Raw genomic sequence first — 13,315 nt, 5'->3', positions numbered from 1 at the left:
ATATGCTTTCTCCTTTTTTATATTTATATAGCATAATTAGTCCATTGTCATTTTCTTCATCATCTGCTGATCATTTCCCTTGTAAAGTGTTCAGCAGGGACACTTTGCTCCAACAATGATTTATGCTCTTAGAAACAAGAAAATTTTATTGTCACTGGAGTTACTTTGTCATCTGTATCAAAGGTTTGAAAATATCTGACAAGTCTCCGCACCTATGCTATCTTACCAGCAATAAATGTAATGTATGCGGCATGTACACCTGCTAAGTAACTGATGTGCAAAATAAGTTATTTCATATCTTTTCATTATTAAGAAGTAGCTAACAATCGAATAGATATAAAAGCACTAAATAACTTGATCAGCCAGATTACAGTTTTCGTAGAGACAAGCTGTGTCTGCCTTATTTGAATTTCTAGTACTTTCACACTGAATTTATATCAGAAGATTATTTGTATAGCATGTCAGTTATACTAATTGTATTCTAAAAATTCTCCTCAGATGCTTACACCCACATTTATATAACTTTTGAACTTATCACCAAGGGTTTATGATAATATACTCAACAGAGAAATTGGAGTCTGGAAGCCTTTCTGCTCTGCCACTAACTCTGTAGCTCTGAAACTCACTTTTATTTTCTAAACTTAGTTTTTTTTTTCCATTTTGTGCAAGATAGCTTCCAAAGTTCTTTTGAGTTTTGAAGCTATATGCTTTTCTTCCTTTAGTATCGAAGGAAATGACTTATCTATATAATGCCCCTATTTTTTATTTTCATTATAGAATCCAGATCAGCCTTCCAAAATATCCTGTGAAGGCTTCTTTGTTGTTGATTTGGCATGTTTAAGTGAGACTTATGGAAAACCTGGTTAATGTTTAAATGAGACTTATGGAAAACCTGGTTAATTTTTCATGCGTGGGGTTCCCTATCTACTTTAGATCTGGAGACACAGGCAATATCAGAAAAAGTTAATGTGAGAAAAACATTTTGGAAATACTGGAGGAAATTTCAAATTCAAATTTTCTTTCCAAATGGGTTATCTTCCAGGTATGATCATTTTGCTCTTCTTTTTAACAAAAAAGCTATCATGCCGACATCTAAACATTGGTCTTTTACTTTATCCAGAAAAGATCAAAGTTAAGAAACAGCAAGAGAATGCAATCCCTCAGGACCTTGTCTCATAACTTAATTACGGTTTTCTCAAGAGAAAGTTTCATTTTGAGACATCCAGTGGCAAAAGATTCTGAGGCATACAGATGAGAGTTAAAAACAGACTTGCTATCCCATTCTTGATGACATTTGTATATGTATAAATAATTCATGATTATTATTCAGAAGTGGTTTTGCTGGCATTTCATGCTAGAAACGTACATATTTTCATATGCACTGAAAAAAAATTTTTTCCAAAAAATCACTCAGTTCCTCTCCTCCCCTATTAAAACAGAGTAATTAGCAATGTTAGCAAAGTCTCTATAGAACAAGTGTTGTGTGGAATTACTGGGTGAATGCTTTGAAGTACTTTATAACTTTATAACTTGTTATCACCTTAGATCAGCAACATCCAACCCTGCCTATAGAAAAGTGTGTCAAAGTCTGTGATGTCATTTCTGTTTAGCACATGATGAACACACTTGTGTTTAATTAGCATAAAGTCAAGTTAGAATATTAAAGGATAAATATATTCTGTTCAGACACCTCCAAATACATAAATTCAAAGTTTCTACTGCTGTTTCTTTTAAACATCTAAGTGTGTGTTTAAAAAATGCTCTCTGATTTTTAATGAAAATCATTTTGATTGTTATTTTCCATTATTAAATAAACTGAGCACTGATTAATTAACTTATTAATTTCACTACAATTTCTTTTCCCTAAGAAGAAAACTGCTCGTGTGTAAACAGGAGGGTGAAATGGCTTCAGTATGGAAGAATGATAAGAGAAAAAGAGTTCTCTTTTATTTCTAAGTGAAGTATACATTGTTAGCCATGTGCCTTGGACAAGTAACTTGACTTCCCAGGCCTTTATTGTTCATCTCTGTAATATGTGAACACTTGTTATTTCTTCGGTAGTAAGGGAGACAATGATATGGCCTAGTATTAAATAGTACAGGCCGTGGTATTACATCATCTAGGTTCAAGTTCAGTACTGGCTCTTCTTCCTACAGGGTGATTTGGAGACAGTTCCTTATCCTCTCAGTGCCTCAACTTACTCATTGGCAAAAGGGTCCTATAGTAGCACCTGCCTTACACAGTTGTTAGAATTAATCGTTGAGTTAATTCAAGTACTTAGCATTAATTTCATTTAGTGCCTAACAACAAATAAGCAACCAGTAGCTGGTAATAATTATTATTGTTATATATAGTAATATTAATACAGTTGTTTTTAAGATTAAGGGATAATATATGTAAATATAATGCAAAGATGAAAAGAGAAAGTGCTATTGTCATCCTCACTAAACAATGGGGTGTTGAGAAATGAAGGGATCCTTCTGTTACATGGCTTTTTCTCATTCCACTGAATAGTATTTTGTCTTATCCATAGCCTGAAGTTCACATTTTAGTATATAAAGTCTCAGAGCAGAACAAAATGCTGATACATATTTACACTTTCCATAGCTCTCCCAGTGGTCTCAGGAGGGATCTCTACATAGAAATATAAGAGCCTTCGTGATGCCAAGCATTCTTGATGTTACCCTTTAGCTAGAAACTGAGTGATTGTGTATAGCAGTAATCAAATGTGGGCCAGATTGTTCACAATATTTATGCAGAAGATAGGCTTTATACGGATATTCCTTAAGTTTCTGTTATTCTTCCTTCCTCCTTCCTTCCTTTCTCCTATTATTGCGTGTGAGGCAGCTGTAAATACAGTTAATGAGTAGAGAAAACAAAAAGGAGTCTTTCATCATGCCAGATACCAGTTCTATTTAAAGAACACAAAGTAAACAAGAGATGATCTGTAGTAGTCATATCAATTCCTGGAATCCTACGTCATTGTGCAGATGAAACATATTCTATATAGGAGTTAAGCCAAGCAGTAAGTCATACTATTTGGCTTATATCCTATGTGGACTATGGTGAAGCATAATTAAATCAATAACTGGCAAATTACTTAAAATGGCAGGTAAATGCTGCAGGACATGAGCAAACATTTGCCTAAACAAAAAGGCAGTTTTCAGTTATTTTTTAAAGTTTCTTTTTGAGAGAGAGAGAGAGAGAGAGAGAGAGGCAGAGGGGAAGGGGGACCGAGGATCCAATGTAGGCTCTGTGCTGACAGCAGCAAGCCCAATGTGGAGCTTGAACTCACGAACCATGAGATCATGACCTGAGCCAAAGTTGGGCACGTAGCTGACTGAGTCACCCAGGTGCCCCAAAAGGCAGTTTTTAAAAAGTGGAGTTCCTTGTGTCCTTTCAACTCTTACCCACCCAGTCATGTCCAACAATATTCCCATGTATTCTTCTTGTTTTATGAACTCTAGACTCTCTGGGGACAAAATTGAAGAATTAGACATTTGTTAGAATACAATATAAAAGTCAAGAGTCAAAACCTAGACTTACTACTCAATTAATAAATAGCCCCATAGGTACAGAGTCACAAAATGTCTTAAAGTAAAAACATAAAATGACTTAGAGTTCCAACAACTGGAAAAGATTTGTTATTATGTAATATGTAGATTCTTATGTCTTATTTTACTTTGATGTTGTATTTTTACTAAACAGTAAGCTATCTTTTGTCTTTTTATCAATTTGTTTCTGTAATGCCACTTTCTATTCATGATTTTAAAATAAATTTGAAAAATCATCATACTGTGTACCATAGATGCTTCATGAAACACTTTTTCGAAACTATTTATTGGCTTCCTATACAATTGCTTGGCTAACCTCCTTTTTCTTAATGCTACCTCATGCTATATGTCATATAAATTTAGAATGTAGTTGCATATAATCGAATAAGCCTGTGCTATTTTTCTGTCTCCAGAGCCTCAGACCTGCACATTGAAAGATTTTCTCTGTGCCAATGGGGACTGTGTTTCTTCGAGGTTCTGGTGTGATGGAGATTTTGACTGTGCAGATGGCTCCGATGAGGTAGGCAACTTTGTAAAACCAAACAAAAAAGAAAGTTTTTTAGAGTCACATTTATAATTATTATTATTCAATCCAGTGAGTCTGTCATGGACATCTCTGAAATACTCTTTTACTCCTGACACAGTGAGGTAAGTAGTATTATATCTAAGCTCTGTGCCACACACACACAACATGGGGAATAGTTCTTGTGCTACTATTGACAGTTAACTTTATAGTCTGTTTTACCTCAAGTGGTGAATAGCTGGGTTGGGAATAGGATGTTTGGAAACCCTATTCCCTATAGCTGATGCCCTTGCCATCTGTGAATTTGTTCATAAATTTGCTGCAGTATTTATAGTCCGGACTAATATTTTTATGCATTTTAAACAGTCTCTTCTCCCCAGTCTCTTTCTTCAATAGATACAGTCTTATAGATTCCGATGTGGGTCATCAATTTTCATGAAACCACAGGTTCAGCTTTCCTTAGATGATGAATCACAATCCATTTATAATAAGGTCTGTGTACACACAGCTTAAGTGAAAAAAGTGTAAAATATCTCTGGATAATTCTATAAACTTAAGATTGTGTTAACACTTGTAATACTTCACACAATTAATTATTTATGCATCTATGTATTTGTGTTTCAGCTGTTAATTACTCCATGGAGCTTTAAAAGTAATACATGACACATGATTATATATATATATTTTTCAATCAAATCTAAAACGAGCTCTAATCCTTTACTCTCTAGTATCACAGTAAAGTCCAGCAAGAGTCACTTCATGGTTTTCTGTCAATGATTTTCCATGTTAATATCAGGAACACAACACTGGTGACACCAAGCCTAGTCATAAATAAAGGAAAAATTAGTTTTCTTGTCCTCAGTGACCAGCATGCCTCCTTCCAGGGTACAATGACTCCCTAGAGCTCTGCTCCTCTGGTTGACACACATAAGCACCTACCCCTCATGAAGGTCCTTCCAATAACTATAGGTTTGCCTAGAGAGAGTCTCTGCTGCTGTAGAGGTTTCTGTGTTTCAGGTCAAACATCATTAGTCATCCACCAATTTCCTACATCTTTGGGAGACACTGTAGGTCTCTACTATTTACAGAACCCATACAGACTACAAACTAGTTCTTTCCCAGTCTGCGGGTATTCGTATTAAGATTTGACAATTCTCCATTTTCACACTATCTTGGAAAAGTCCCCAGTCACATTCAGGAGCCTAGATTTTGGAAACAAATGTATTTAACTTTTCACCCAAAGGCCAGAAAACCTAAACCTTGAGATTGCAAAGGTCTCTTAGGAGAAGTTGAAACATAGCATGGGGCTAGTCACAAACAAGTCCAAACAAAATTCTTTTTTCAGTTTTTTTAATTCATAGGAGAGCTACATTCTTACTGCCCAACTACATTTTTACTTAGTATCAATTTATTCAAAAATTATACTAAATGTTTCCCAGTCAGACAAATACTTTTCACATAAACTCATCCATACCATGTAATAGTTTTTTTTTTCTTTAAAACCTGTTTCACCACCCCTGTGTAATCTGTGAAACATCAAGAGGTGGAGATATACTGTTTAAGGCTTATAATTGCATCCTCCATGTTATTCACTAGACATCCAAGGTATATATGCAGAATCAAACACTTATTTTCCAAAATCTTATTCAAGTGAAAGTAAATGTCCTTATTAACACCATTTATCTCATTCCCTAAGTTCATGGATGTAGTTCTTTGATGGCTGGATAGACCTCCATTACAGACATTTTCATGGTAATGCCCCTAGGGAACCAAAATAACTTTCTTAAAGGTGGTCTTTATAAGTAATGAAGTGTCTAACACTATAGGCAGTTGATTCCTCTTTTCTTTCTAAAGGTGAGAATTACAGGTTGAATTGACTAACAAACAAAGGAACAAACAAATGGCTAGAAAACCAAATTATGTACAGGGTACTCTCAATTTAGGAATAAAAAATAAAATTGTGAGGATAAGTTTTTGTAAGGATGTTAACTGATAATATAATTAGCTTGTTCATTATGGCCAAAACAATAATAATAATAATAATAATAATAATAATAATAATAAAATAATAATAAAAACTTGGATCAGCATAATTGTGTATCACATCAGTGGCATACAGAGATTGAGTGATTAATTCCCAGAGAAGAAATATTTAAAGTGACTTTAAAATATAGTATTTGGACTCTACATCCAGTATAATGCATTGTAAGGACAAAAAGAAATGCAAAGGAATCTTAAACTGTGTTCATATGCTTGTTATTAATAATGTTGGTTTTGCTAATTTGAAACTCGTATATATTGAGAGTAGTGTAGATCAAATGCTTAGTTATTTTCACATTATTAGCACTTAAAAGTTTGAAGTAAAAGAAAGGAGATACAAATGTAGGAACAAAAAATTTAAATAAAATTATGTACTAAATTCAAAACTATCAGTAGGAGATTTCGATTTATCTTTCTCTTTCTAAAAATGTATAATTCTTAGCTCTGCCACTTAAAAATTCTAAAACCAGTGACATCTCAGCATTATAGACTATCCTTAACATTCATACAGTGGCCTCTAAATACCATTTTCCTATTAAAGGAAACAAAACTCCTTTGAGAAATGTCCACTTATAGGTCTGAGAAGGAAATTGACAAAATAAGTCACTACTATCTTGTTAAGCCAGAATAAGACTATTAGTATAGTGTCCCGAATACATAGGAGATAATTGAAGGGGTTTCTACTAATGAAAGAGACAGCTTGGACATCAGAAAGAAAAATGACACTAATGGATTGAACTATAATAAGTGTATAAAAATACATGTGTGTATAATAATACTTTTAAAAAACAAAAAGCTCATTAGTCACTTTATATGTTCTGAAGGTATCCTTCTTGGGATTTAATCAGCCCAATTTGGAATGTGGGACATTCAGTAGAATAAATGACCTAGTGTCTGTCTGCAAGTAGTAAATAGCATTAGAAAAACAAACAAACAAACAAACACACACACACACACACACACACACACACACCTAGGAGAATGGGAAATAGTTATTCATTTAAAGAAACTCAAACCAAATTCAAAATTATAGACTTCTTTTAGATCCTTATTTTACCAAACAATATTTTAAAAATGAGAAAATTTTAGGTATTGATAGGAAATAACTTTAGAGTAAGTCTAAGTTATTAGACTTTAGACTAATAACTTTAGGGATTTGGGCAAATTTTGTGATATTGCGAATGTTGCGATACTATTGTTGTTATGTTAAATAGTCCAGACTATAAATAAGTGTAATGGAGGATGTATGAAACATGAATAGTGAAGTGTTCGTCATTGTTAAACAAGCATGATGGGCACGTAGGTTTTTTATTCTGTTCTTTCTTTAAGCTTTTGAGTCTAAAATAATAATTAAGTAACCCACAAATACAGACACACACACACATACTCATCAACTGTACTGTAATTTATCCTTGATTGAAATCTTCTGATAATTGAAAAAATATCTAAAAGTAATGTTTTCTGTATTGCTGCCAATACAGATACACCAGTGCCATTGGTTATTGATCTATTTTACTTAAATTACTTTATTGCTGAGATAACCTTTGATTAATTTCTACAAATATACTGAGCAGTTGTTATAATCATGGTGCAGTATTAGATATTTGGTTCACAGACACACACGGTGCCTATCATACAGACAAACATGACCCTTATCCTACCGGAACTGAGTTATGTGAAATTTTAATTTATATTCCTTGTTTTCTGCATATGCTACATCATTCATTAATTCATTCATTACATTGGCAGTTTTTATTGAATGCTTATTATGTCCCAGTTATAACACTGAACATGGTGGTAAGGTGGTGAACAAAACATATGAAATCCCTTTCTCATGACCAGTGCATGGACTGTTTCTCCGTCTTTTACAGCATTTACTATTACAGGATTTACACTGCAGATGCACTGCATTTCTAATTATCCTTACACAGGAAAAGGCTTTTCTTAAATAGTTCCATTTCTGTTTAAACTTCCTCTATAAATCTTTTCATAAAAACCTTGAGAATCCATATGATTAAAATCACACTTATTTATTTTGACAGTCGATGCATTTTATTGCAATTGTTGGTTTAGGGGATGGTATTTCCTGTTAGCTTATGAGTTTAAAAAATACATGGAATAAATCTTAGTTTCCTTTGGATTCTTATTTAAGAAACTCTGGTACCGGGTAACCCCTCAATACTTGAGAAAAGAAGGGAAGAAGAAAGGCAGTAAGAAGAAAATGAATTATATAGTGGGCAGTCTAATTAAAGTACCATTGGCAAAGAGAAAATTACAGGAACTTAGAATGTAAACTCCCTTTCTTTACATGGGGATGACACTGCGAAGAAGCAGGGAGTAGCAGATCCACATGGTTCGCTTAGTGAGAGTTTCATAAGCTGTGACTGTTACACCTTTTGTCAAAGCAACAGGCAAGTATCTTTTGGCAAGAATAGAAATTACATACAGAAAAACCTCATCCCAGCAAGATGTTTCATTGGAGCATCCCATATCAACAGGACTGGTCAGACCCAAGGAAGTTTAATTTCTACTGGCTCCCTTTTATTGATCTCATATAAGGAATCGAAAGGTTTCCCAAAGGTATAGCTACTGTCTTGTTTGACTTCCAAATAAAATCTATATGCAAACTAGCAGACGTGACAATTGTGACAGTTCCTGTCACGGTTCTTTAGCAACAAATGTTGGAAGAGAGAAAGATTATGAACAGCAGCTAGTTTGTGAAAGGACTGAGGAAGAGGCGTGAAAAGAAGGATAAAGGAAGGACACTGCAGGAAGTTTTTGCCAACACAAAACATATTTGCCTTCATTCTTTGTTTCACTTTCATCCTGCTACCCCATTCCCAATGAACTGGATGTACTTGTTAGAGATAATTTTTAACCCTTTATTTCCTCCACGATCTTTATTGTCACCTATAATTATTAAAATTACATGACCTCCTGTCTATTGGAAAATGATCTCCTCAGAGTAATTGATGTGATGGAACCATAGGATCTATGTTCTTTTCTCATTTCTCTGTAAGTCATCATAAGACTTACAGAGACAAATGAAAATAGAAAATTGTTATAGTTTTGTTATATAGCCGTGGGCTTAAATGACCATCTGAGCTTCTTATTTGTGGCAGTGTAAAAATTTAATGTTAACTGTGTTGTGTGGTTTTTGACAGAGAAATTGTGAAACAAGTTGTTCCAAAGATCAGTTCCAGTGTTCCAATGGTCAGTGTATATCAGCAAAGTGGAAATGTGATGGCCATGAAGACTGTAAATATGGAGAAGATGAGAAAAACTGTGAGCCAGGTAAAATGATTGAGGTGGTGGTTAATGTAGCTGATATTTTGACTTGGTATATAACCATTTTAAGCAGTAATTAGGAGAAAACAATGGCAAATGCACACACATACTGACTATGTTTTAGATATAAGATTTTAGATATGCTTATAGGTGAATTAAATAGTGTACCCTTTATATGTTTTGAATGTGTTTTAGCGTTTGAATGTGTTTTAGTAGGATACTTACTATGTTTGGGATCCAAGCATTACTCCCAAATTTGATTTTCTGGTTTCTCCGTCTTTCCACCCCATTTGGAATTGTTCCTCCAAGATGGAAAAGTGATATATGTTGAAACTGTAAGTGCAATAAAAGTCAGGTTTTCAGTTATGGACATTAAGGTTATGGAAAAGAATGCAGTAGTTTCAACATGAAACCAGCTGAGAAAAAGCATAAGTATATTATTTCTATTTGCATTTTGGTCCAAAATAAAAATAAAATTAGGAAGCAAGACCAGAGTACGGGGAAAAAACACCCAATTTATTGTGCGTTTTTATCCCCTAAATATAGCCTTAGAAATATGGCCATTAAAACTTAATTTTTTTTATACTTAGGTATTTTAATAGCATCATCTTACCAAAAAAACAATTACTGGGAGAAAATCATGCTATGATCTATGTACAACCACAAAAACATTACTTTGAGAGCCTAGGTGACAGTAGCAGATACAGGACACACATGTTGCTGCTCGTGGTCGATATTGCTAATTGATCTTTTTTCTTACTGAATATAGACCTATCTTCAGACTCCATATGAATACAGATCTCTAGGCAAACACTGCCAATTAAAAGGAATTAAAACTCTAAGAAAAAGCTTCTGAGCATCCTTGGAGTAAGCAAAGCCATTATATAAGTACATTTGGCTACCAGAGATTTAAAGGCAAGCCTAGCTAACTCAAACCCAGAGACTAAGGCAGCAATCATAATTACTATGTCAATTAATTAGATTAGGTACTGATAGTAGTTTAAATATCCACATGCTATTTTTATTTTCTATGTCATAAAAGAATACTTCAGATTCTATAGACTCAGTTAATTATGCATATATTCATGTTTAAGACCCCAAAACAAAAATACTTCTCAGAACTTATGCAAATATGACATTTATGTCAACACAGCCAGCTAGATATCATGGGGTCTATGAGACCATGCCAAGATTTCTACTTTTAGCTTTATATAATACATATAGAAATTAACATTCCCAAGGGTCACTAAGTCTCACTACAGTTTTAAAAACAACTTGAAACCTTTGTTTTTAAATAATTTAATTTAAAATTATGAAAAATTCATTTAACTGTTCAAAATTAAAGAGAGGGGGGATATAGAGGGTTTTTTTTTCTTCCTTTCTGTCTTTAGTGAGTTAAAAACTTACTGAACAGCCTATTACATCATTGAGATATATTTTATAAAATGCAATAATATTATGAAACACATTTTAAATAAATGTTTAATATCAGATATTAAGTACAGTTTAAATATAAACTATTTTCATTACTGTCTATGAATTTTTATATGCTTATATATGTTTTTATCTATCAAAGCAATCATTTATTTTAGTGAATTTAAATCTTAACTTTATAATTATATTCAGATTCTCCTACGTGCTCATCAAGTGAATATATATGTGCCAGCCGAGGATGTATTTCAGCATCTTTGAAATGTAATGGAGAATATGATTGTGCTGATGGTTCAGATGAGGTAAAATCTATCATTTGATTAAAATCTGTGAATTACATGAATTAGGTTCGGGAAAGCAAATGTAATAAAAATAGAGTAAAGAGAGAATCTTGATTCTTAGCCGTCTAAAATCTTAGGACAAGTACATTGAATATAGTAATTGCAACAAATACCCAAATCTGCATGCTGTTCATATACCAAATCTTATTGTCATTTGTAGGGGTTATATTCATTAAGTCAAAATAAAAGAAAGCCCACAGTGTAATAAATCTCCGGTATTGTCAGCTGCATGTTTGTTTTTCCTGTGACTATATCATTATAATTAATGAAAACTGCAGTGCCTATTTGTATTTGAACAGATGGACTGTGTGACTGAGTGTAAGGAAGATCAGTTTCGATGCAGAAATAAAGCCCACTGTATTCCAATTAGATGGCTTTGTGATGGCATTCATGACTGTGTGGATGGCAGTGATGAACAGAACTGTGACAGAGGTAAGGGGTGTGTGTGTGTGTGTGTGTAAATAAGAGAGTGGCGGTTAAAATACTGTGTCAAGTCAATAGTGTGCTAGAGGCAAAAAATAGGATCATTAAATGATTCTCTTTACCCATTCTTATTTCATTACATAATATCCCGTTCTGGATAAGCAAAATCTGGATAATTTCCAGATAGAGTGCAGTGTTAGTTTTCATATGACAAAGGTAACCAAAGTGCAGGTTTTTATTGCATCCTATCACAAGCATGGCTTTGGACTAGATGCTGGGTCAGGGATAGGGGCAGAAGGATGCAGGGAACATAACCACTTGTAGCCATTACTACAGAAGTATTTTTGGTGTGCATTTCTCTTCCATGTTGCCTGCCTTACTATGAAAGAATAATAACATATGGCATACCATATTACACATACACATACTGATACACAGCTGCAGGTCGTGCCCCAAATTTCCCTTTTGCCATATGGTTAAGAAAATGACCTACATTTTTTGTCAGTTTGGAAGACAACTTTTAATTTTGCAGTACATTATTTTTAGCTATGTTAAAATATTTCCTGACAGATAACAACTTTTTAATTGTAATTCACCACATAAAAGCAGCAATTATTCCTACTTTAGAGTCAATGAAGGGAAAGCAAAAAAAAACAATTGTGGGGCAAACCTTAAAATGATCACAAATTCCATAATTCTTATTATTTTAATAATGTTAAATACATTGTTTAAATGCAAAATTTTTTTTAACCTGCTTACAAAAGTCTCTCAAAGAGTGCACCTGGATGGCTCTGTTGGTTAAGCATCCGACTCCTGATTGGGCTCAGGTCATGATCTCACAGTTCACGAGATGGAGCCCCGCATCAGACTGCACTAACAGTGCAAAACAGACTGCTTGGTTGGGATTCTCCCTCTCACTCTTTTCTCCTCCCCTGCTCACGCTCTTGCATGCTCTCTCTTTCTCTCAAAATAAATACATTAACGTTAAAAAAAATTAAAGTCTCTTGATGTACTTTACATTATGGAATATTTGGAGTATCATCAACAGAAATGATACTAGATACTGATGTAGGCTGCAAGGCATTTGAACATGTGCTCAGGGCTTATACAGTTTAAATGTACTTTTGCAACAACATGAATGAGCTAGATAGTATAATGCTAAGCAAAATAAGTCAGTCAGGGAAAGACAAATACCATATGACTTTATTCATATTTAGAATTCAAGAAATAGAACAAATGAACAAAATGGGGAGAAAAAGAGAGACAATCAAACCAAGAAACAGACTCTTAACTATAGAGAACAAACTGATAATTACCAGAGGGGAGTGGGGGGGGCATGGGGGTCAAGTAGGTGATAGGGATTAAGGAGGGCACTTGTAAGGAACCCTGGGTATTGTATGGAAGTGTTAAATCATTACATTGTACACATGAAACTAATGTAACACTGTATGTTAACTAACTGGAATTTAAATAAAAGCTTTTTTAAAAAAGAAAATAATAAAATTTTACTTCTATAAATATCTAGTCATTCGAAGAAAAAATGCCCTCCATTTCCTTTAATATTAGATCAAACCTTTATGATTTGCTAAGATCTCCATCTCAAATCTGATAAAGTGTTGTAATATTCAGGAGAAGAAATCCTAGTTCTCATTTGGAATCTGCAGTGCATTATATAGAGCCATAAAAGGTTAGACTTCCTTAATAGCTGTTTCTAC

The 13,315-nt window shown here is 33.8% G+C and overlaps 1 protein-coding gene across 3 annotated transcripts in view; it reads left to right on the top strand.

Moving 5' to 3' along the window:
* The window catches only part of LRP1B (LDL receptor related protein 1B), a 1,862,224-nt gene that overhangs the window by 1,703,924 nt on the left and 144,985 nt on the right, over positions 1–13,315 (top strand). For all 3 annotated transcript variants that reach the window (XM_053214983.1, XM_053214982.1, XM_053214984.1), the window contains exons 68-71: positions 3,968–4,074; positions 9,282–9,411; positions 11,032–11,138; positions 11,477–11,609. In XM_053214983.1, coding sequence (XP_053070958.1) covers positions 3,968–4,074; positions 9,282–9,411; positions 11,032–11,138; positions 11,477–11,609 — 477 coding nt within the window. The remainder of the gene's footprint in view (positions 1–3,967; positions 4,075–9,281; positions 9,412–11,031; positions 11,139–11,476; positions 11,610–13,315) is intronic.

Source organism: Acinonyx jubatus, chromosome C1 (assembly GCF_027475565.1).
Source record: "Acinonyx jubatus isolate Ajub_Pintada_27869175 chromosome C1, VMU_Ajub_asm_v1.0, whole genome shotgun sequence".
Taxonomy (NCBI): Eukaryota; Metazoa; Chordata; class Mammalia; order Carnivora; family Felidae; genus Acinonyx; species Acinonyx jubatus.
The sequence above is the reverse complement of the archived record's forward strand: the minus strand, read 5'-3'. Positions and strand labels throughout refer to the sequence as shown.